Source organism: Trichoderma citrinoviride (genome assembly GCF_003025115.1).
Source record: "Trichoderma citrinoviride strain TUCIM 6016 unplaced genomic scaffold BBK36scaffold_1, whole genome shotgun sequence".
NCBI lineage: Eukaryota > Fungi > Ascomycota > Sordariomycetes > Hypocreales > Hypocreaceae > Trichoderma > Trichoderma citrinoviride.
In genome coordinates, this window is record NW_020194709.1 from 3,258,020 (window position 1) to 3,282,416 (window position 24,397).

At 51.6% G+C, this 24,397-nt stretch overlaps 6 protein-coding genes across 6 annotated transcripts; 4 read left to right on the top strand and 2 right to left on the bottom strand.

The window, feature by feature from the left end:
* Positions 1–57: 57 nt before the first annotated feature.
* On the bottom strand, positions 58–3,266 carry BBK36DRAFT_1107793 (FAD/NAD(P)-binding domain-containing protein; the record flags this gene model as incomplete). The annotated part of the gene is made up of 4 exons (XM_024889293.1): positions 58–882; positions 945–1,403; positions 1,487–1,657; positions 3,234–3,266. 4 exons carry the CDS (start codon positions 3,264–3,266, stop codon positions 58–60), a joined length of 1,488 nt encoding a protein of 495 aa, XP_024754356.1.
* A 1,492-nt stretch (positions 3,267–4,758) lies between these two features.
* On the top strand, positions 4,759–5,839 carry BBK36DRAFT_1176404 (fatty acid elongase-like protein; the record flags this gene model as incomplete). The annotated part of the gene is made up of 2 exons (XM_024896019.1): positions 4,759–5,157; positions 5,240–5,839. The coding sequence occupies 2 exons, from the start codon at positions 4,759–4,761 to the stop codon at positions 5,837–5,839; spliced, it is 999 nt and encodes a 332-aa protein (XP_024754357.1).
* A 430-nt stretch (positions 5,840–6,269) lies between these two features.
* Positions 6,270–11,397, bottom strand: BBK36DRAFT_1176405 (guanine nucleotide exchange factor; the record flags this gene model as incomplete). Its single annotated transcript, XM_024896020.1, has 8 exons — positions 6,270–6,485; positions 6,580–6,962; positions 7,023–7,129; positions 7,184–7,548; positions 7,603–7,945; positions 8,036–8,325; positions 8,379–10,942; positions 10,992–11,397. 8 exons carry the CDS (start codon positions 11,395–11,397, stop codon positions 6,270–6,272), a joined length of 4,674 nt encoding a protein of 1,557 aa, XP_024754358.1.
* Positions 11,398–12,068: 671 nt separating this feature from the next.
* BBK36DRAFT_167733 (chromatin remodelling factor-like protein) lies at positions 12,069–14,564 on the top strand. Its single transcript, XM_024897791.1, has 4 exons — positions 12,069–12,270; positions 12,327–12,883; positions 12,946–14,357; positions 14,411–14,564. Exons 1-3 carry the CDS (start codon positions 12,159–12,161, stop codon positions 14,347–14,349), a joined length of 2,073 nt encoding a protein of 690 aa, XP_024754359.1. The 5' UTR covers positions 12,069–12,158; the 3' UTR covers positions 14,350–14,357; positions 14,411–14,564.
* Positions 14,565–14,999: 435 nt separating this feature from the next.
* BBK36DRAFT_1155818 (Yip1-domain-containing protein) lies at positions 15,000–16,027 on the top strand (the record flags this gene model as incomplete). The annotated part of the gene is made up of 3 exons (XM_024893867.1): positions 15,000–15,069; positions 15,129–15,702; positions 15,778–16,027. 3 exons carry the CDS (start codon positions 15,000–15,002, stop codon positions 16,025–16,027), a joined length of 894 nt encoding a protein of 297 aa, XP_024754360.1.
* Positions 16,028–17,219: 1,192 nt separating this feature from the next.
* On the top strand, positions 17,220–23,134 carry BBK36DRAFT_1176423 (P-loop containing nucleoside triphosphate hydrolase protein; the record flags this gene model as incomplete). The annotated part of the gene is made up of 5 exons (XM_024896021.1): positions 17,220–17,664; positions 17,705–18,262; positions 18,361–18,758; positions 19,658–21,212; positions 21,264–23,134. 5 exons carry the CDS (start codon positions 17,220–17,222, stop codon positions 23,132–23,134), a joined length of 4,827 nt encoding a protein of 1,608 aa, XP_024754361.1.
* Between the last annotated feature and the right edge of the window lie 1,263 nt (positions 23,135–24,397).

Here is a 24,397-nt window from a genome sequence, read left to right on the forward strand (position 1 = left end):
AATACATTACAATATACACTACAATACAATAAAGGACAAAATGATCCAGCTTGCCCTTCAATTGATGGTGCCGAGCATGTCTCTAACGCTGGTGAACTTCTCTCTAGGTTTTCCTCTAGTCGCCCCCCGAGCTGTTTCGGCCTGGTCTATCTGGCGCCACTGGTCCCAAGTGACCACTTGATCTGCTTGAGCACCAACATCTTGTTTGACTGCCTCCCATCCCCCCGCCGTGCCGTCTGCTGAGCGGTTTATGAAAGGGGCCCCTGACAGCCAGTCCTCGACCACAGCGTCTCCTGTCAGGAAAGCGTCTCTCATGGTGGACGCGATGACGCCCGTGGGGCCTCTCTTGACCCAGCCAGCGCAGTAAACGCCGGGCAATGTGATGGGAGGAGTGCCGCTAGGTTCACTCTGTCCAGGGAGCACCTGTGTCGCTCGACCCAGCCCGTCGTTGCGGATGACTCCTCGCTTCTCGTCGAACTGGATTCCGACCTCGGCAAATCCCGGCAGAGGCACCGATTTGTAACCGACGGAGCGGAACGCAATGTCCGATGGCAGCGTTCTCGTCTCTTCTGTGAGAGATACGGATGACTGAGGGTTGAATGGGTCTTCCAGTTTGGTCACGTAGAACTCGGTGCTGCCCACGAGGGAAGGATTCTGCTTGTCGCCCACAAAGGCCTTTGGCGACAGGCAGCTGTCGAGTGACCAGGATCTCGGCGAGTCAGAAGCGCGAGCTGCCGTCCCCTTTCGAAGGACCTCCATGAGCCTCTTGGCCGCTCTTGGAAGTTTGTCAAGAGCTGGCGGTATCAACGAGTCGTCTATGCCGTGAAAAGCCACCCCTGAGAGGTTCATCAACTCTCTTACTTCTTTTATCGTAAATGCGGCCTAGAATAGCAGGTTTAGTGTCATGCAAGATGACTTTTCTTCCTACAGCTTGTTCCGCTTACTTGCATGGGTCCTCTCCGTCCTACGACGTGAACCCTCTTGATTCGGCTTTCAGCCAACTGCGCAAGGGCTCGATCTGAGATGTCAGTCTTTCTCAGCACATCAATGTCCTCCAGCAGTATCCTAGCCACATCCAGGGCGACGTTGCCTTGGCCGATGATGACTGCTTCCTCTGCCCGAGACAGATCCGGCTCAAGCTGGCCGCAGTCGGGATGGCCGTTATACCAGCCGACGAACTGGCGGGCCGAGTAGATTCCCTTGAGAGACGCCTCGCCTGGAATGTGCAGCTTCTTGTCCTCTGCCGCCCCGTAGGAAAAGAGGACGGAGTCGTAATGGCTCATGAGCACCTTGAGAGGAATGGTGCAGTGCTCCTCCAAGTGTCCGGGAAGACCAATGGAAGCATTTCCTATGAAAGTGAAGTTGGGAGACGAAGCAACTTCATCGAACTTCTCTTGGCAGTTCTGTAAAAAGTTGTTTGGTCAGCTCATTTTGCTCTCAAGATGAGAGATGGACTCATAGAAGGGGTGCCAAGCGGCTTCTTTACCTTGACCTCTGGATGATCTGGCGCAACGCCATGACGCACAAGGCCATACGGGACTGGCAAGGCCTCGTACATGTCGACACGCGCCTGCGGGAGCTTGGACATGACCCGATACGCAGTGTAAAACCCAGCGGGACCGGACCCGACGACGGCCATGCGAAAGGGAGCATCGGCCTGCCGCGAGAGACATTGCGAGACAGAGAAATGGCGCCCAAGAGAGAGGCTTCGGCGCGCCCACGCAGCAGGCCTGCCACAGGTGAGAAGCATCATGAAGAAGGGCGTCGGCACAGGCCCATTCCGGGTTGGACAGTCAAGATCCCTTCATCGTGTCTAACCGGATGGCGGAGGCTTTGCAGATCGATCGGCTCGAGATTTAGACTTGTTCATTCTCACAACGCAGATCGGCCGGGCGGCATCGGCGGCCGGAGCTCCGAGCTCTCGTTGCTGTGGCAACCGGGGCGCTGATAATCAGAGGATTGGCGCCAGAGAGACGTGATGCTGCAGGGAGCAGCTGTGCGCCTCGTGCATTGCGCTAACGGCAGTTTGTCGTACAGAGCGGCGGCTCGTATTTGGAAACAATGCTGGGCATGTGCTGTCTGTCTATCTCTTTGCGCGACTGGTATTCTCGACCCTCTTCCTCACCCTCATCCCCCATTGCTCGGGTAAGCAGCAGCATTCCATCCAGCCCGCACGCAGCGCTTGCAGAAGGGCGGAAGCGCCGCCACGACTCTTGAGAGAATGCCGCAGCAGCCCTTCCTGTACGATGCGCAGCCGCGCGAGAACTCGAGATTCCCGCCGGTTGTCTTTGACCCCAAGGCCGTGACCCGCGCCAGCTGGGAGCCGAAACCGAAGAAGCCCGTTCGAAAGGGACCCATGGTCTCGTTCGACCTCCATCCCGAGTATGTGTGATTGCTCCAGTGCGAGACCCAAGAGCCGCCGATTGATGTCCCGTTCAGCTACCATGTCATTCTACCGCATCGATTCGGCGATGATACTCCCTTGGATGGCAGAACCAAGGTCTACATCACTTGGCTACGGCGGTTCCAGCTTGTGCTGCGCGTGCTGCAGGTAGTCGCTGCCATTGGCGTGCTGGTTCTGTTCTCTCTATTTACGAATGTGGACGACACGACGGCTTGGGCAATGCGGATCCTGGTATGCATCCCGTCTCACAGGCGCCATTGCTCGTGTCAATGTCGCATCACGCAAGTACGATGTGAAATCTAACCTCATACCCTTCACAGCAAGCCATCACCATTGCGCATTCGAGCTACGCCATCTATAACCTCTCCCGAGACGCAAACGCCAGAGCGCCTGCATCCTCGGCGGCTTACCATTTCTGCGGAGTCTTGTTGGACTCGGGGGCCGTGGCTGGATATGTTCTCGGAGGCCTGACCGTCCATAAGAATGCGGCAGCCTGGGGTATCGCCCTCAGCAATAAGGCCCTGATGCCGACTTTCGTGTCGGCCGTGTTCTATACCGCGATTGGCGCGGGCAGCACTCATCTGATCTCGCTCTCAGCCAGCGCCTGGTTGGGTTGGCTGTTCCGCAAGATCAGCCTCATGCCTCCCGATATGAACCCCCTCGAAGACAACTTGACGGCCCGACCCCTGCACAAGCGAAACAAGTCGTCCGTATCGACCGTTACGAGCACCGGAGCCGAACCTGAAAAGCCGTGGTTGGAGAGCCGGCGCAATTCGGCGAGTGTCATCGACGGTGTCCCAGAACGCGTCTCGGTTTCCTTCATGCACACAAGGACCGAGTCGCGCGACTCTGCCATTAGCATGGGGTCCAGGATCAGTGCTTCCCCGGAACGGAAGAACGCTCCGCTGAGATACCTGCCGCGCGCTTCGAATCCGATCTCCTACGCTCAAGTCCCCTCCCGTGAGCCTGAGCCTCAACCTGAACCAAAGAGAGTGCCGCAGACGCTTAGCGAGGCCTTTGGAATCATCGGTGCGGGAATCCAGAAGCCGTCTATAGCACCGCGGCCAATGAAGCCTGGCCAACGGCCAGCCGCTGCGGTGCGCTCACATCGCTCTTCGGGCTCCAAGTCTTATGCGTCTCTGGCACAGCCCTACAGCATGGGGGGAATCTCGTCCGACTCGGAGGACGAGGAGGAGAGCACGCTGGGCGACATTCTCCGAAAGAAGGGCCGACTGGACGCGGCGCACCCTAAGCCCCTGACGTCGAACCCTATCCTGCCGAGGCCCCTGAACACTCGTCGTGGCCAGATCGATTTCGACGCCCAGTACGACACCGTCTCGGACGCGGAGCCGTCCAGCTGGTTGAGCCGCGACATTGACGACGGCGAGGACCAGCCGAACATGCGGTCCCAACGGTATCGCGACAGCTCGATCCAGCTTGACAGCCACTTTGACACGAAGCATTCCAGCGGCGAGGAAGATACGGCGGCGGCCCAGGGCGCACTCGGCGGTGGCCGCAAGGTGTCGTCTGGAAACGACTACTGGCCGAATTCGTCAGCTGCGTATGAGCGCCGGAAGGTCAGCGGCAAGATTGCGGAGGAGGGCCGAGCAGAAGGAGGCCGATCGTTTGGCGGGTATAGGTAAGAAGTATCTAGGCTATATGATATATGTGTGTATGTACGAGTGTATGTAAGGTACTATGTGAGAGAGGGCAGGGCAGGGCAGGGCAGGGGGGATAGTAGCAAGGCCGCGATATTGATACATAATGACTGATAATGCAAGCAAGCAAGCAATTGTGTTTCTTTTAAACATGCTCTTGTGACACAATGTTTCCATCGTCGTTTCACTGATACCTTGTCCATCTCATCCACCATCCACTTCCCTTACACCTCAAGTTACATACTCTTGTAAACAAGGTTCGAGCCTCTGATACTAGAAAATCGGATCACCGGCGCGCTCCGCAAATTTTAGCGGGAGGGGCTCCGGGAGCTCCGTTGAAGAAACTCCCCAGCCGCATGTACTCTGGACTAGCTCCTGGCCATTGTCCTGCTGCGTACCTACCTAGTATTCCCTCTTCTCCGGAGTACTCGGTACCGCCGGGGCTGGCAAAGCCACCTTGCCCATCCGGATCGCCCTGCTTGCAGCCACTCGGCGTCGAGGCTCTTGTGGGAGGCGTTTTGTCTTACCTGGCACCACTTGTTTTCTTCTTCTGTCTGGGTCTGTCTTTTTCTCTTCCCTTTGCTTCTCTTCTTTCTCTCGCGGTTCTTGCGGTTCTCGTTCGTCTTTCTTTCTTTCTTTCTTTCATCTTCTTCTTCCTCGCCCAATTGGCGTTCCGGTGCTGGTGATTTTGCAGCCATGGCGAGCTCACTGCCTCTTCCCACCATCGACAGGCCCTTCGGCATCCACCTGTGGCCGCTCTTCAGCAAGGCGTTTGAATATGTGGCCGGCTATCCGGCCGAGGAGTTCGACTTTGTCGTCGGCAAGACACCCATGTCCACGCTGAGGGACACGTCCATCTTTGTCGCCATCTACTACCTCGTCATCTTTGGTGGCCGCGAGCTGATGCGGAACCGGGAGCCGTTCAAGCTCAAGACGCTCTTTCTGATACACAATTTCGTCCTCACGGCTGTCAGCGCGGCGCTTCTGGCGCTGTTCATTGAGCAGTTGCTGCCTACGATTGCTCGGCGTGGGATTCTCTTTGCCGTTTGCGATGCTAACGGTGGATGGACGCAGCCGCTTATCGTGCTGTATTATGTATGTTTTTTTTTTTTTCTTTCTTTCTGCTGGTTGTATCGAAGGAAGGGCTGTGACTTGGTGGTGCTAACCATCATCATAGATGACCTATCTCACCAAGTATCTCGAGCTCTTGGACACGGTTTTCCTCTTCCTCAAGAAGAAGCCCCTGACATTCCTTCACTGCTATCACCACGGCGCAACCGCACTGCTTTGCTATACGCAGCTGATCGGCAGCACATCCGTCCAATGGGTTCCCATCACCCTCAACCTCCTCGTCCACGTCGTCATGTACTGGTACTACTTCCAGAGCGCTCGCGGCGTGCGCATCTGGTGGAAGGAGTGGGTGACTCGCCTGCAAATCATCCAGTTCGTCATCGACCTCGGCTTCGTCTACTTTGCGTCTTACACGTACTTTGCGTCCACCTACTGGCCGTGGATGCCCAACTGGGGGAGCTGCGCCGGCAAGGAGTTTGCCGCCTATTCCGGCATCGTCATTCTCAGCTCGTACCTCGTCCTCTTCATCTCCTTTTATTTTGCGACGTATGCAAACAAGGGAAGCAAGACTGGCGGCAAGAAGTCGCTGCGCGAGGCTTCAAAGGCGGCGGCTTCGGCCTCTGGCGCCTTCGTGGATGCTGCCAACGGTCACCGCGATGCTGCTCCTAATGGCTCTTCAGTTCGTTCTCGGAGGGCCAAAAACTAATGAGCGCTATTACAACGAACTGATCATATCTCTGAATGAACTGAGAAGCGCAAACACTGCGTTGGTGTGGAAAGGCATGGTTCTTTGGACAAGTGCTGCAATCTTTGAAAAGGATAATACGGGTTAAAAAATAAAGGGGAAAAGATGTACTGGGAGCATTAGATGAATCTCATGGAAGGAGGTTGAAAGGAAACTCGAGCGCAGACGGAGTCGTAGAGACCCCCATCTCATTCTTCCGTCTCGTTACCTGTCTGTTCAATCTTCTCGCCATCTGCGTCAATTTAGTATACATAATATATATAGATTAGAACGAATGAGTTACGACACAAAATAGTATGTCAAGGCTACATGGACCTTGTCACCAATATCATTACAAGTTATACAGAGTGTCAGCATAGATATACCAGTATTCTAGCCAAGAAATGTCCGTCTATTGCTTCTCTTCGCCGCCGTCTTTGGCCTCAATAGGCTCGGGGGCCTCTTCACCCAGAATCTCATTCCGCAAGTCTGGCAAGAACCTATTGACTCTCTCCCACGTCTCATCCCAGAGCTTTTTTCTGGATGGGTCTTTGTCAGGAGATACCAGATAGCCACTCGTGGCCATGAACAGAACAACATTTTTCAGATTTTCTCGTACCGCTTCCGCCTGCAAAATAGAGAGGTTAGCTCGTCCAACGGGTTCTCGACACGCCACAAGCGTTCATCGGCAAAGGCAAAGGCGGAAAGGGGGAGGAACTTACCAAACTGTCACCTTGTCCACTGTTCATCAGGCGATCCATGATCTCAATAATCTTGATCCACAGGTCCAGCATGCCATCCCACTCAGTCAGAAGCACCATGTACTGCAAGAAGACTTTGCAGAGGAGGGATGCCACTTGAACGCGCATTTCGCTCATTCCATCCCGATCGGATGAGTAGACTTCCGGCTTCAGAAGTCTGAAGATCAACGGAAACAAGACTTTGCTGAATATTGCTGTCCATTCCTTTGGATCGCTGCAGGTGAGCTCGGGTGATAGCAGAGTCCGTTGCAGGGCAGAGAATGCCAGCTGCCGAACATCGCGACAGGAATTGGTGCACTGCGTCGTCAGTGCTTGCAGGATGGGCAACCAATAGGCCGACCACGCTGATGAAACATGTTAGCATATCAAGCCATACAGTGAGAAACTGGCCATGGAAGACGCACCCTCGCTACTCTCTAGATGAGACTGCTGCATAAGCTGTGGGATCCGAGCCGTCATGCCGTACAAGGTATTGACCGCCTGGCAGCCTCTTGCTGTTACCTGGGCATCACTGTCCGATGTGTTAGTTGAAAATCTGCTCCAAGGATATGGGTCGCAGACTTACACCTTCTTCCTCGTTGCTTCGGGCGACTTGGAATCGCGGGTAGCAAGAGGATCGGCCGCTGATGCGAAATGATTCAGGAGTGAAATCGCTGCCTCGTAGTTGTCGGCCATAATCGCCGGGGGCGTCCCAGTAGTGCTTCTCTCTAGAATGTCGAAGATTTGAGCCGCGGCATTGGCGTCTCCCGCCACCACTCGTAAGATGACCCAGAAATCAGGAGAGGTCATCATCTCGCTCCTTAGAGGCCCGGGGTCCCGCGTGCAGATCGACAGACCAGACAGTATGATATCCGCTGTCTTTAGCAGCAGGTCCTGCGGTAAGCTGGAGATGGTATGGAGGAAGATGGGAACGTTGACGAAATCATGGTCCTTTCGTTCCAAGTTAGGCAGAGGCAACACTTCGGTATACGTAGGATGACATACATAGCCTGATTTCAAAATCATAAGACCATAAAACGCCGCCCGCGAGACGGTAATACCGTGCCACTGGCTGTGGTCACGCAAAACGCCATGAATAGCATCGAGGACTTGCTTTGCCGTAGTTGGAGAGGATGCACCATCTCGAATGGTCAAGACAGTACAAAGCTCAAGGATAAAGGGAGTGCTAGGGTCGTAACTCGGTAGGCCCGTTGACGGGCTCGGCCCATTAGGGGGTACAACCGTCACATTATCTTGTTTTACCCCGATGACAGCCGAGTGGTCACTCTCCGGCAGTTGTTCCAGCAATGCCTGGATCAATATGTCGATGCGTGCTAGGGGCAATTTGCTACATTGAGTTAGCAAAAGTTGGACAAACGGTTTTACAGGATGGCCAGTTATAACACAGAAGAGAAGAAAAGCCTTCAATGAAACTCACGAGATATTGTTCAAGACTTTGTCAATATGACAGGAATTGATGCAGTCAACAGTACATAATGTACTTTCGAGTTCCTCGTCCGACGGCTCTGGAGGATCGTCCGCGGCATAGCTGGAGATGTATGATGTGAATGCGGAGAAAAACCCAACATCGTTAGACCTAGCTGCCCTATCGATGACTTGTGAGGGAGTCTGTAGGGGAATGGCTGGGATTGGTAGAGTTGGGAGATCAGTTGAGGATAACGGAGGTGCTAGGGAATTCAAAAAGAGATGAACCCATATCTGAATAATCTTTGCAGAGTTAGCTTGACGTGACAATGCAGATATTCCGATCGAATACTGACATGTTTCCACCCATTTTGAATAAGAGCTTCGCTGCCATTGACAACCCGGAATAGCACAAGAACTGCGAGCTGCGCACGGAAGTCTCTGCCTAGTTTCACAGCCAGCTCACTGACCATGACACTGCCGTCGCCAACTTGTACCTCGGTATTCAGAGATGTGTTGAACGGCACGCGAGTAGCCAATGTGGTGATGCGACTGAGGCAGTAAACAATCTGATCAAGTGCTTCGACATTGCCATATTTGGTTGCAATGCGAGCGCACTCATCGAACCCGGTAACAATCCTGGCGAAAACGGCATCGTCGGTAGCAGACATGAAGACATACGACAGAGCTGCGACGACCGGCTTCCAGGTTGCAGCAAACATGTCGCCATCATAGAGATTGGTGTCGCAGGCAAAGAGGTTGCCAGCCGTCTCGGATTTGAGGAGAAGCTCTCGCCAGGCGTAATCGAAAGCGTGCTGGTTATCATGCTCATCTGGCAAGATGATTTCGTTCGATTTGATAGTCTCGTAGATGTCTCTTAAATACTCGGGCGAGAAATCTTTACCATTGTTCTGCCCTCGCAAGTTTCTAGAGAAGTCGTTGAGCGTCATCCTCTTGATGTCCTTCACATTCGGGTTGTGTTGGTCAGTGTTCAGGATGATGATGGCATATGTCAAGATGAAAACAGCGTCCTTGTTTGCCACCTCTTCGGACAGCGTGTTGCAGTCACAGTACTTCTCCGAGAATGACTCGACTACCGACGCAATTAGGGGCGCTTCACCAGGCAGCCGGAATGACTCCAGCAGCAGCCTCAAGGCTTGGTCAATTCGTTTGCCGGAAAAATCAAACAGATCCATGAAGGCCGCCAAGATGGCTTCATTCCCCTTTTTGGATAAGAAATCTCCCAGCACGGCCTTTGATATCCGGGATGTGCCTTTCAGAAACTTGGCCACCGAAACGGGATCGTTGATGTCGGTAATAATGTTGTTTGCTTCCAGATAGCTCAACCCCAACTTTGGCTTCTCGTTGAACTTGCTCGTCCCGATGATGATCTTTCGTTTTCTTCGTCTCTTCTCTCTCAGCTCTTCAGGGTCCGGACAGTTTTCGTATACAGGCTCATCATTCAACCTCTCAGCCATGAACTGGATGAATCGAAGGAGTGCATCCAGGCAGAGGGGCGGCACGCTTGTAGTACTCCATGTAGCTGAGTCCGGCAAGGCGTTGCGCGCAAGTAGCCCAATGACGTCTTCACACAGGTCCGACCTGTCTTCGTCACAGTCATAGTTGACAAACAACTCAGTAGCAAATGTTGGCATCCTCGAAAGAACGCCGAGGGCCTCCACCATGGCCTGCCTAGCGTCGGGCTTGCGCGCTCCTCCCTCCAAGCCAAGTTTTTGTCGGTCCTTGACAGGAACAGGAGTTGCCCGTCCGCTGTTGGTCTGTGACGGTGGCGGCTTGACCAGCTTCGGTGTCTCTGGTATGCCAGCGTACAACGATGGATCGATTCCAGGTTCGCGAGGGATAGGAATCGTTGGGTGAAGGCACGCTACTAGATAGGATAAGTAAAGTTCCTGCTGGAGTTTGAGGACGCCCCTGCAGGTCGCAAGCAGAGTGCCGGTAACCGTTAGCGATTCTTGCAGAATGGCCATGTTATCAGACCGCACAAGCTGGAAAAGATAGCAGCAGAGCTGATCCTTGGCAATGGTTGCCAAAGCAGGGTGACGGGCGATGAATGAGCCGGACACTTCTAATGCCACATGTATGATCCTCAAAGCCACCACTCTCATTGTGTCTGTATGATGGCGATCATTGGGATCCAGGAAGTTGACCAGAACTCGGAACAGCTCTCTGACGGATGGCAGCGAGTAGGGCCGGAGATCCAGGGACTCTGTGTCGCTTTCCGCATTGTCTTCGTTGTCGGGGTTGGAGAGAGGTCCCTCGTCAGCCTTCTCAGCGTCACCGCGTTCCTCCTCCGCCTTCTCAACGTCGCCGCTGTGAGGACCTCCCAGAGGAGAACCGTCTCGAGTAGTTGCGGGCACTATGGGCTCTGCAACAGCACTGCCGGCGGTCGTGTCCATCTTGACATTTTCCATGTGTTGGTCAGCCAGCTGGTCCATGACCGAAGAATCATCGCCAGCCTCGACCTCGATATGTTTGATATCCTCGAATATGATCTGGCACATCCGGACCAGAACAGCTTCGGCAGTCCTCCGCAGGACAGGCGAGAATCTAGGTTGAGAGCATATAGCCAATCCACGTCCCATCATGTCGCAAACGCTCTCGTCGCTTAATATGTAGCCACCCGGTCCAGACATCATATCCTCCATCAAGTTGAGGATCATGAGCAGCACGACTTCGCCCTGCGCTGAATCACTGATATCGAATTGACAGTGCGTAACAGCAGCCGAGAGTGATTGCATAGCCAGTGCAAATCGCGGGGATTCGGGAGATATGAATCCATAGGCCAAGAATTTCCTCAATGCGCCCAGAGCCAAGATCGTAATCGGTGCTGCAGTTCCCTTCTCCTGGATCACAAAGAGAAAGGGTGCCAGTAGCGTCAGGGCATCGAATGAATGAATATCTACGTATCATTAGCTTACAGCAAGTGACAAGCTGAACTAGGTACACACTCTGAACTCCGGTGATCTCGTGGCGAAGGTTGCTGAAGCCTGTGATCATGGGGCTATCCTGCAAGCCCTTTGCCCTCTGCCCCTGAAAGCTCCAGCGGCTGCTGGCCACTTCATCGTGGTCACTGTCCCTAAAGGGCCCTCCTCCAACACCTCGTTCCCGTGGTTTAGGGGATCCGAACTGTATCGTATTGGGGTTTCCGCCAAGTATGGCAGACACGGAGAAGTGCGAAGAGCGCGCATGCTTTTGAATCGCCGACGTGATGGCTATGCATTCGGAGATGACCAGTGAAACAGGATCCACGGCCACGGACACAGGACGGCTTCGGTATTGCATCCTCGGGATTTCATGGTGGAGTGACGGCGAGGCAGGAGGCACGCCGCTGCGCACAGGTGAAGGGGGCGCCATCTTCGCAATGCATTGGCTATTTGCCAATTGAGGTCTCGCTGTGATCAGAACATTCGCAGGAAAAGGACTGTTAGAAGGCTGTGTCCACGGAGTCGGCCTCGTCTATGGCAAGAAACAAGACGCAAGCCAAGGACAGCAAGACAGCTTCCTCCCAAAGTTGCACCAGGGACAGGTATGCTGTCATTACAGCTTGCATCCACTTGGAGGTGGTGCATCTTGGAGCACGAACCAGGGACGCGCTTAGTCACACTATCATGCACAGTACCACCTGCCTTACCCATGCAACACGCAGAAAGAGGGTCGTACTTATCACATGAAGGTGTATCATGATTAGATAGGTCGTCGCTCAACAATCGCATCACCGCTTGAGGTACTTAGAGAATTATAGTCAGTAAAAGAAGAAAATTATCAAACACTGAAGCTCTTGACAAAGAAAGATATTGATTCGATACTACTTGTTTCACAGTATATCGATTTTTATCGTATAAGAACTGAATAGTAAATGTAAGAGAAGAATCAAGGAGCTAATTTCATGACTAATCTGGGATGGGCATTAGGTTATTACCCAATCAGGACTTCTTACCGTGTCCTCTGCCTTTTCTTATACTCCGTACTGTGCCAACTCGCTACTGGCGTTGCCTGTCGCGTTAAAAATACAGACACCAAGCCAACTCCTCCAACCTTTGCTGCGCGTCATCCCGTCAGGCCGGATCTCCGTCTCCAATCCTCTTTTCGAACTTATTCAATCGAGACGCGTAGCAATGGATGACTCTACAGCATTTGACTCTCCGGGAGCCGCGGCATCGCCGGCGGCCAACCCTGCCCTCTCGCAGCCACCGTCGCAATCCAATGTCAAAAGCCAAGATTCTCAAGGTCAGCCATCACCAATTGGCTTCCAATGGATTATACTTGTCTAACGATGCCGACAGACGTGCATATGTCTGAAGAATCCTCAAGCGCAGAGCCGATCACTCAGGGCGGCGAAAGCCCTGCAGCTGGCGCGGCGGTGGACGCAAGCGATGTGCCGAGCGACTCGGCTGCGCCCAACACTGCCGGCCGTCTCGATGAAGAGATGGGCGATGTGTCTGAGGAGAAGCCAGGACTTCCTGCTGGCTCAAACGATGCCGCCACAGCCTCAAACGGCGGGGTAGAAACCAAATCGAAGGAGGCCTTTGAATCGGCCGCCAGGGATCATCTCATCTCTCAGACGCATGCGATCGTGCTGCCGAGCTACAGTACCTGGTTCGACATGAACAGCATCCACGACATCGAGCGCAAAGCGATGGCGGAATTCTTCAACAACCGCAATCGAAGCAAGACTCCGGCTGTCTACAAAGACTATCGCGATTTCATGATCAACACGTATCGACTGAACCCGGTTGAATATCTGACGATGACAGCCTGCCGTCGCAATCTTGCCGGCGACGTTTGCGCCATCATGCGCGTTCATGCGTTCCTCGAACAATGGGGCCTAATCAACTACCAGGTATATTCTCAGCATATGACGGAGCCTTCTGTCACACGCACGCCGCTGACACTCTTCAATAGGTTGATGCCGATCAGCGACCGTCGCATGTTGGTCCGCCGTTCACAGGGCACTTCAAGATTATATGTGACACACCGCGGGGACTTCAGCCCTGGCAGCCTGCTGCAGACCCTGTGGTTTTGGAAGGCAAGAAGAATCGCGACACCGATGAAAAGGCTAATGCTTCAGTCCCCAGCAAGGGTGATCTGAACTTGGGGATCGGTCGCAACATCTATGAGGCCAGTGCTAAAGGGACGCCCATCACAAAGTCAGAAAGCCAACGGAATGGCGATGACGCTTCCATCGAAGAAGCCGCCAAGGTCCCAGTGGCCAAGGTCAACTGTCACCAGTGCGGTAACGATTGCACTAGGATATACTACCACAGCTCCCAGTCGGATGCCAGGGGTAAAGCGAAGTTCGATCTCTGCCCCAACTGCTTCACCGAGGGCCGGTTGCCTGCGAACCACAGTTCCAGCATGTACTCCAAAGTGGAAAACCCGACGTACACATCCGTCCTCGACCGAGATGCACCGTGGACCGACGCCGAAATCCTACGCCTTCTCGAAGGCCTCGAGCGGTTCGATGACGACTGGGGAGAGATTGCGGATCACGTCGGTACTCGAACGAGGGAAGAATGTGTGCTGCAGTTCCTCCAGTTGGACATTGAAGAGAAGTACCTTGATTCGGAGGCGCCTGTGAACAATCCTACGGGCTTATCCATGCTGGGCAGTCAGCACGGCCACCTGCCTTTCAGCCAGGTAGACAACCCTGTCATGTCCGTCGTGGGCTTCCTGGCAAGCCTGGCAGACCCAGCCAGCACTGCTGCCGCGGCAAACAAGTCAGCAGATGAGCTCAAGCGCAACCTGCGAAAGCAGCTTGACGGTGCGGACAAGGCAAGCAACACCGCGGCGGGGGAGAAGAAGGACAACGAGGTCGACAAGGCAGAATCCATGGATGTGGATTTCCGACAGACAGTCACGACCACGACTACTACGACAACATCGACCACCAAGACATCGCTTGCGTCCATTCCCTTGGCATCTATCGGTGCTCGCGGAGCCGTGTTCGCATCACATGAAGAGCGAGAGATGACGAGACTGGTTGCAGCGGCCTCCAACGTAATGCTCCAAAAGCTCCAAATGAAGCTCAAGTACTTTGATGAGATGGAAGAACTGCTGCGAGAGGAGCGAAGAGAACTGGAACGTGGCAGGCAGCAGCTATTCTTGGACAGACTGGCCTTCAAGAGACAGGTTCAGGCCATTCAAGACACGTTGAATGCGGCGGCTGAAGTAGGCGGAGTTCAGGGTGCGCGAATGGCCCAGGACATCAATATGGACGGCGAGAAGCTGGGGTTCCAACCCGTTCTGGAGGGTCAGTCGATGTTGCCACCGAGCAGCAGCAGTCAGGTCAAGACATTTGAAGCATAGAGGTCTCTTTGAGTCTTGCAGGGCCGGGTTGATTGGCCCTGGGAGCCACCACGGGTGCTGATATTCTGGGAGGCCTTGGAGTTGGAGAGCTTGGAAAGGAAGCAAAATAGGCACTTGCTGACTTGATAATGTATGGTCTGGGGAGTTTGGGATATTATGCTGCGAAAGAGGATCATTAACCTCGTTAACTTTTTCCCTGGACGGGTGTATCAGTACGGCTACTAGTAAGGTATGTAATTCAATGATTTATTGAGTTTACCATCGTATCTTGTGCTCTATCGTGTGCATCGCTGCCATTGCCGATCTAACCCGCTCATTGTAATGCTCATAAATCAGAATAAACGTCTTCACGCGCTGTCTGTGTCAAGTGCTGCCTTTGTACGAAGTACCGCCTCTCACATCTCGGCACTGCGTGTACCTCGCGCCAACGCTACGCAACCGCGGCCCATAAGCTCCACGTCGACAGCTTCTCGCCCCACTGTCCATCACCTCTGACGACGGCAGCTTCTCGTGACAATACTTTCTACTACTACCTACCTACTAAAGTTACCCTCTTTGGAAGACAAGACCCCTCAATCACCGAGCTCTGGAAGCATCTCGCGACAGTAGCGCATCATTCGAAGCCCTCTCCCCAGTCGCCTACAATCCCAATGTCAAGTGCTAGGGGCCAATACCGCCGCGCCTCGCTGGAGGACGACGATCTGATTGATCCAGATGATGGTAGGAACCATTTCCGAGCTCCTGTGAACGTGAGCGCGAAGCTGATGCACCAGATGCAGCGGACCTCAACGACTTCGACGACCCTCTCGCTCCGCAGGCGTCTCGGCAGCCGCTCACCAACACCATTGCCTCTGGGGCGTCGGCGTCGGGACCGCTGGACCAGGGCTTTCTCACCGCGCGCATACCTGGAGACGACCGAAGGGCACCTCAGAACACCATTGATGAAACCGTATGGGAGACGCTACGCCGCGACCTATTGGCTGTGTGGGACAAGCTCAAGGAAGTGCTGTACCCGCGATACCTTTTGGGTGGTACCATGTTCGATTCTGAAGGCGGTCTCCGCGGTGCATACTCCAACATTCGCGGCGCCGGCCTCACGGGCACAAGAGAGGAGCTCACCGGTCTTGCCAGCCGGGTCATAGATGCCGAGGCTCTGCTGCAGAGCAACATGAGCCCTGGACTCAGAGACTGGGATCTATGGGGGCCTCTGATCTTCTGCTTGCTGCTCAGCCTGCTGCTCAGCTTCACGGCCCGAGCTGATCAGAAAGATGCCGTCTTTAGCGGCGTCTTTGCGACCATATGGCTGGGTGAGGCGATTGTCACTCTTCAAATCAAGCTCTTGGGCGGCAACATGTAAGTCAACAGAACGCGAGAGCCATACGCCATTCTACGTCCAGCAGCAGTCGCCTTGCTAACAAACAGCCACAGCTCTTTTGCCCAAAGCATTTGCATTATTGGCTACACGTTGTTTCCGTTAGTAATTGCCGCTCTCCTGTCAGCCCTCAGGCTTCACTGGATCGCACGGATACCGGTCTATCTTTGCCTCATTGCGTGGTCCCTTGCTGCTGGCGTCAGCATCCTCGGCGGTAGCGGAGTGGTCAAGAACCGTGTGGCCATTGCCGTTTATCCTCTTCTTGTGTTTTACCTGGGGCTAGGATGTCTTTGCTTCATCAGCTAAGAGCCGCCGTATGCGACGTCTTTGGGCGGTGCCGTGCCAAGTTCTGCCTTTGTAACGCGAGGGGATACGTGTAATGAATGAAAAGCATCATCTAAGAATAGAGCGGCCTCTTGAGAGACATGAGTGCTTTTGGTAGATTCGGGCGATTGATATGCGCAATCAATTGCATGCATGCGACCAGCCTACTCCATAAACCTTATACCAAGCAACGACATACAGAAACCTCCCGTATTCATTTATTCAGTGTACCTACGCAGTGCAGCTAGCTTATGTCCAAGCATGCAAGTATACGAACTCAGTAGTATCCTGCTAGCTAGACTGGTGCCAGGTTTGACTCTTCGCAGGCTGGTCAATGGCTTACTGTTACCATGTGGCCCAGGCACTGGAGATTCCTACTCTGGCTATACTATCACAAGCTATTACCACAAACTACTACTACCAGGTAGACAAGGTTTCATGTTGGTGCTTGTGCTTGTAAAGACCCATTTTCGGAAACAGTCCGTACTGAATAGGGGAGATATCGCCATATAATGGCTGATATATAGGTAAGGTAGGAAACACGTAGTGATATAGGAGCAGATATAGTACCTATACCGTATGCAAGGCACCTCGATGCGAACCTGAGTGTCTGCCCGGCCGTTTAATTGCTACCCCTCTTCTCCCTTCGGCGGGACGGTGGGGAAGTAGATGTTAGTAGCAATCGTGCCCTTTCCGTGCTTCGTGCCGGCTTGTAATGTGCTACGGTACTGTCCGAGTACCTCGAGCTCCCTTCAGTTGTCCTGCGTTCCCAAGCCTGTGCTCTGGGATCCAGAAGATAATACTCGTGCTACTGCCAGGACCCATGTCTGTGATTGGGCGCTTGGCCAGCTGAAGTTGACCACCTCCAACTATCGGCACAAAATTGCTGCAGCGCGACAAGCACCACGCAGACGAGCAAAGGCAAACAGTGGTCATCGTGCGAGCCTGTGCCCTTGTTTCGACTGGTCCTGTGCTCTTCTGCTCCTCCTCAGCCATATTTCGCCGTCCTTGACTTGGTCCGCTGCTCAGGGTCGCGCGGTTATGCGCGAGCAGCCGTCGCTGTGTTAATCCAGGCCGCAGATCTACATACAGTACTGGACAGTCCGACATCCTCCAGCCTCATCTTGCGCGATCGACACAATCCACCTTCTACCAAGCCAGCCTTGCACGCAACATGGCCGACAGCTCGCAAGCACCGGCGAGCCCCAAGGACGAGCGAGGCTACCCAGAAGCAGGCGAGGATGCCGAGACGCGCGCCGCTCGCCGGGAACTGAAACAGTCGTCCATATCGGACCCTCCTGCTGCCGCTGGCCATCTCGCCTCCCGGCCTGTCGACGACGATGCGGCACGTCCCGAGACCCCCGCCGAGCATGCATCCGACAGCGCCGACGAGAGACTCAAGGAACAGATGCCCTCTCCGAAGAAGAAGCGCGCACACGACCAGCTGGACGGAAGCATAGACGTGGAGCAAAACGACGCCAACAGCGTTACATCCACTGAATCAACCAGAGATCGCGCTTCCCGGTTAGAGCCAGAGAAGAAAAGGCATCGTGAGGAGGACTCATCAAGAGTGGTCTCGGTTTGTGATGCCCCCCCATTCCATGCTACCCGTTCACTGTGTGTCGGCCCTATCTAATGAGCAGACAAAGAACTCCTCAGCGGCGGACACGCAACCCGTCACCGAAGATGCGGCAGACACCAAGACCTCTCCAGCAAAGCCTATGCCCCAAACGTCGTCCGCTGCGTTTTCGGCTTCAGGATTTGGCAAGCTCGCTGCCGGATCATCCCCCTTCGCGAGCCTGAGCACGGCCCAGAGCAGCATTTTTTCTCCTTCAATTGGCTCCTCCGCCCTTTCATCAACCCCCAGTTTGGGTGCGCCAGCATCACAGCCCGCGTCGTCTGCCTCCATGCCAAAGTTGACCTTCGGAAGTGCCAACAGTGCTTCACCATTCGCCAGCCTTTCTTCAGGATTCGGCGGCGCCACCCTCGGGTCTCCCTTTTCGGCCGGTAAAAGCCTTAGTAGCTTTGCGTCGCCCTCGGCCAGACCTCTTCAAAGTGAAAAGCCTGCAAAGCCTTTTGGGGCTCCGGAGAGCGATGTGGATGATGAGGATGATGAAGACGCCGACCGCGATGGCGAATCCGAATCAGACGAACAGGAGCGAGCCGCTTCGCCTGAAAGGGAACCAGAGGAGAAGAAGCGGTTCAAACTACACAAGGGTGAGACGGTATTCCATGCGACAGCTATGATTATATACGGGTGGCCTTATTCGGCTCTTCTTTTGATGCAGGATTGCTAACTCGGCATCGTGTCACAGTCGAAGTTGACGATGGTGAGGCAGGCGAAGCCACTCTGCTATCCGTCAGGGCGAAAATGTTTTACCACGACAAAGACGCCGGCTGGAAGGAACGAGGTGGCGGCATGCTGAAAATCAATGTTCCGGAAGCCTGTATCGAGTTTGATGAAACTGGAGCACCTATTCCTGGCTCCTTTGATGCATCCGGCCTTGAAGCTGGCGAGGGGGATGATACCAAGGCGCAAGGACATAAGGTGGTTCGTCTTCTCATGCGCCAAGACCAGACACATCGTGTGATTCTCAACACAGCCATCCTCCCTGCGATGACGTTCCAGGAAAAGGCATCGCTGAAGACTGTCGCGATCGTGTTTACGGCATTTGAGGGCGAACCGGCGAAGCCTGTGAGCATCACTATGAGAGTAAGTCTTGGCTGGGTAGTCATCATACTGGCGGATTCTCTCATCCCTTAGCCCCCTGCTAACAGGTCTCTGCCCGATAGATGTCAGCAGCAAGCGCCAAGAGCTTCCTAAGTGAAGTCAACAGCATTCAGAAAGAACTCCGAGGCAACTAGAGCCCGTCAAGAGACGCTGAGGCTCAAAGGGTCCAACGACGGACTGTTGATACAACGACGAGTGTGGGTGTGGGTGATTCAAGCCGCGCTTGGCCATGCCCATAGCTATGCTGCCTAGGAATAGGCACAGCAACGCGCAGGTCCAGACTTCCCATCCACGCTATGGCCTGGCAAACCCGCATCATCGTCACGATGCAAGCTTAGGTACGTTTCATGTGACTCAGCGTTGCATAGAACAGGAATTGATGGGGAGACGACGGTCAGGCACCTGTGTAAAGTACTTCTGGAATACTCTAGACATGTCACTTGGGACGAAGCGCCCAATATAGTATGTAGTAATGCCACTGCCATCTAGGCAAGGAATATGTTCTTCAAATAGAGACCATCATAGTCAAAATACCGAGTATCCGCATGTTCAACAAGATGCAGCATCTGAGTAAACGAGCTGCGAGTTGCGTTGCTGGTGGTGGAACACGTGATCATGCGTTAGTTTCGCGATTCCTAGATCTACCTCCAGCGTCCAGACTTGCTAGATCGCGAACCGCATACATACACTGCTTACGCCGCAGATCAGATCTCAGTCTGCTGGAATTCCTCGTTCTCGTGCATAGGGTATTGACCCGGTGCCCTTGAAACAAGACTGGTGTCGATCAAGTTGAATGGTCCGTGTCTGTCTCAACTTCTGTCACAGCCCTGCATGCACGCAGATCTTGCCTGGACCCTTCAATCCAATGGCATGAATAATAGGATTCGTCGGCTGAGGACCCTGGAGTCGCGAAGCATTCCCTTGTCCTAGCTATGGACAACAATACAGAAACTGCCCCGGCGGGGAGCGAGTTGGGACGCCAGGATTTACGGAAGCGCGTCCATGAGGAGGATCCCCCGGGAGGCGAAGATGGTCGGCAAGCTATCCCAACCACCGTTCCGGAGAAAAGACCCAGGAAAAAACGGCGAGAGAGCAGTCAAAAGCAGCATGATCAGATAGATGGCTCAGATAGTTCTGTTCCGTCATCTATTCCTTGGACCGACAGTCTGCAAGCCCTCGAGAGAGCGCATCGAGCATTGAACCTGGTCTACACCTTCTGCTCCACGCGCAAGCATGTCTTGACGACGTTTGAGACCCTCCGACCCGCTGTCGAGTCGCACATCAAGAAAGAGCTGACTGTCCAGGATGTCGCTCAAATGGTTGCTCTCCGTCCTGAAGCTTTGAAGTTCGAGTACGTCAATGAGCTTATGCTACAGCTCAACGTGAGAGGGGCACAGAGGGATGATGTCTTCAAGTCGTCACAGTCTTCCATGTCCCAGACGCCGGCTCACGATGCTTCCGTTGGCGGGTTGACTGGGAACGAGCGCCTGGGCGATGATGCGAACGACAAGGCTGCCATGAACGGGCGCCAGGTTTTGTACCTGGAGTTCATTGACGGAGATCTGAAGCGACAAGTGGCGGATAAAGCGACGGGAGAAGCGACGCGGCCAACCCAAAAGCTCAGGAAAGAGAAGCTAAAAATGCCAGTATACGGCCAAAAACAGATGACGCAGCTGATTGAGCGGCGCAACCAGAAGTTTGCCAATGCCATCAACGACTTTCTCAGCAAGTGCTTGGTCGACAGCGAGGATCCAGACAGAGTCCTTCTTGAGAAAGCCCAATTTTTCATCCCAAAATTGACGGTGAACGATGACGTTGCACTCAGGCGCACGGCGAGTACTATTCCGGATGTCATTCCTCAGGAGCGACAGAGTATATCAGAGATTGTGAATCTCATCAAAGAAAGCTCATGGTACTCCGGCCAAATTGTGCCTGATGGTCACAGAGTATTCGAGCCACAGAGTCCGGCCTATGGGAGTCTCAACTTTCTACTTTCCCAGGATCTGGTGAATGCTCTATATAACGCTAAACGAATCACTCAGTTTTACACGCATCAAGCAGAGGCTCTGAATAGGCTACACGAAGGGCAAAATATCGTGATATCCACCTCAACCAGCTCTGGGAAATCACTCGTCTATCAATTACCCGTGTTACATGCCTTGGAGCAGGATTTGGAATCAAGGGCCTTGTATATCTTCCCAACCAAGGCACTGGCTCAGGACCAAAAACGCAGTCTCCGCGATATCTTGACCTACATGCCAAGCCTTGAGCATGTCTTGGTAGAAACTTTTGACGGAGATACCCCCTTGAACCTTCGAGATGCCATTCGAGAAGAAGCAAGAATCATTTTTACAAACCCCGATATGCTTCACCTCACTATTCTCCCTCAGGAGCAGAGGTGGAGGACGTTTCTCAAGAACCTCAAGTTTGTCGTTGGTGAGTTCGTTCACTGACCGGGCGAATTACCTCATTGACTAACATTCCCAGTTGATGAGCTTCATTACTACAATGGCCAGCTCGGATCCCACGTTGCCTTCATCATGCGAAGACTGCGACGGATATGCGCTGCAGTAGGAAATCGGCACGTTCAGTTTATTTCCTGCTCTGCCACGGTGGCCAATCCTGAGGAGCACTTCAAGTTGATATTTGGTGTGTCGGATGTATGTTTGATCGATTACGACGGCTCGCCATCCGGCAGAAAAGAGTTTCTTTGCTGGAACACACCATTCAAGGAACCTGGGGATCCCGCGAGCGGACGTGGCAGCGCCAAGTTTGAATGTGCTCGTCTATTTTGCGCTCTCCTGCTCAGGGGCGTCAGGATCATTGCTTTCTGCAGAGTTCGCGCACAATGCGAGGCGTTGACCAACGCCATAAAGCAGGAGTTACATGAACTTGGTCGTCCAGAATGCACCAATCTCGTCATGGGCTATAGGGGCGGATATACGGCCCGAGACCGCCGAAAAATCGAGACCGAAATGTTCCAAGGCAAGTTGCTCGGTATCGTGGCGACTACGGCGCTTGAGCTCGGGATTGATATCGGCAGTCTCGATTGTGTCCTCACATGGGGTTTCCCTTACACAATCGCGAATCTACGGCAGCAAAGTGGGAGAGCAGGACGGCGAACCAAGGATTCACTGTCGATTCTCGTAGGCGATAGCTTTCCCACTGACCAGCATTACATGAACAACCCCGACGAGCTTTTCTCAAAACCCAACTGTGAGTTGCGTGTGGACTTGGACGATATGCTCATTCGCGAGGGTCATATTCAATGCGCAGCATACGAAATGCCTATTCGGCAAGAGGAAGATATGCAATTTTTTGGCCAAGATCTGCCTCAGATTTGTCGGGAGCGGTTGGTCAAAGACGACGCGGGATTCTTTCACTGCCACGACCGCTTTCGCCCAAACCCAGCCCAATATATCGCCATCCGAGACGCAGAAGATGACCACTTTGCAATCATTGATATCACGAATGGAAGAAACGAGGTTCTGGAGGAGCTCGAGGCGTCGAGGGCGACTTTTACCATCTACGACGGTGCCATATTCCTCCATCAGGGCAACACGTATCTTATCCGCGATTTTCTCCCAGACCAAAGCATGGCCAAAGTCGAGAGGGTCAACGTTGAATGGACCACGATGTCGCGAGACTTTACCGATATTGATCCTGTGGAAATCGAGGCCATTCGTACGATTTCTGGGTCGTCCTGTCACGCTTACTATGGGGGCATCAAGATCCAACAGAACGTGTTTGGATTCTTCAAGGTAGACAAAAAGGGGCGAATCATCGACGCGGTACAAGTAGACAACCCACCCGTTATCCGGTACAGCAAAGGCATGTGGCTAGACATACCAGCACAGGTGCTTGAGCTGCTACGAGATCTACAGCTGAATGCGGCGGCGGCGATACACGCAGCGGAACATGTCATCATGAGCTTACTACCCGCGTTCGTCATCAGTCTCCCAGGAGATGTACGAACGGAATGCAAGGTTGCTCTTAAAGAGTTTGCCAAAAAGGAGACAAAGAGGAAGCGGCCGGCTCGACTCACATTCTATGACGCCAAGGGAGGTGCCAATGGTTCCGGCGTCAGCACTAAGGCTTTTGATCACATCGACCATCTGCTGGAGCGTGCTTTGAAAAGAGTGGAGGAATGCTGTTGCCAACAAGGCTGCGTTGAGTGCGTGGCTTCTGAAATTTGTAAGGAATCCAATGAGGTTATAAGCAAGACAGGATGCCTTGTTATTCTCAGGAGCCTTCTAGGGGTGGATATTAGAAGAGAGGATTTACAGCAAGGACCTGAAGAGATATATCTAGGTGTAGAGACAATAGCTTCTGCAACTCCAATCCCACTAAAGAGGTAATATAGAGTACTTTATAATAAAGTATTAATAAAAATGCTTTAAGCTACCTATCCTAGTTATATAAGTATATAAGCCTAGTAGTAGTAGTAGCTAAAGGCATTAGCAGTAGCTTTTTTAAATAGCTTTAAGTAGCAGCAGCTTAGTTAAGGGCTTTAAGGGCTTTAAGTAGCAGCAGCTTAGTTAAGGGCTTTAAGGGCTTTAAGTAGTAGCAGTAGCTTTATTAATAGCCTTAAGTAGTAGTAGCTTTATTAAGGGCTTTAAGGGCTATAAGTAGTAGTAATAGCTTAGTTAAGGGTATTAGCAGTAGCTTTACTTAGGCTCTTATAAATGCCTTTAGTAAGCATTAGGCTTATAATATATATTTCTCTTTATATTATAATAATTATTAATTAAATTATATTTATTAATAAAAGAAAACTTAAGGTTTTATTATATAAGAGAGAATAATTATATATAAAAAGTAGCTAGCTAATATTAACTTAGCTATTTAATATCTTAAAATACTTAATAAATATATAATAAAAATATATAATAATATAAAGTATTTTACTTTTTACTTAATATATATACCTTAAATATAAGTACTTTCTTTTAAAATAAATTTTTTTAAAAAAACTACTTTTTTATTTAAAAAATAAAAAAGAAAAAAAGCTTAATATACTTTATTTATATATAGTTATTAATATATATATATATTATATTTTCTAAATTAAGATTATATAAAAAGTTATAATTAAGCTAATATATATTTTAATATCTTTTATTAAAAGTTTAATATATTAAATAACTAAATTAAAATATTAATTAGTTATTTTCTTTTATTATAAACCTTAATATAAAAGAATTATAAATATTAAATAAAATTAATATAATTTAATTATTAAAAACTTATAACTTTAATTAAAAAAATATTATAGCTTTATAATATATTAATAAATATAAAAAAGTAAATAATCTATATTTTTATAAAAAGTTTAAAAATAAATATAATTAATTTTAAGTCTTTTTATTTAAATTATAGTAAATTCTTATTTAAATTATAATAGTTTATACTACTAGCTAAGCTTATACCTTAAGTAAAATTCTTTATATACTTAAATTAAAATATAATATAAAGCTTTAGTAATTATTATTATTAGAATAATATTATAATAAAAAGTAAAAGTTATTATAACTAAAGTAATATTAAAGTAGCTTTATTTTTTTATAAACTAGCTATTATAGCTATTACTAGCTTTTTCTTTTATTATTATTACTATAATT

Bases quoted from the DNA above. Each gene is read 5' to 3' on its own strand.
- BBK36DRAFT_167733 (XM_024897791.1), top strand. From the start codon at position 12,159: ATGGATGACTCTACAGCATTTGACTCTCCGGGAGCCGCGGCATCGCCG. The intron at 12,271-12,326 runs GTCAGCCATCAC...CGATGCCGACAG, and splicing joins CAAAAGCCAAGATTCTCAAG to ACGTGCATATGTCTGAAGAA. The intron at 12,884-12,945 runs GTATATTCTCAG...ACTCTTCAATAG, and splicing joins GGGGCCTAATCAACTACCAG to GTTGATGCCGATCAGCGACC.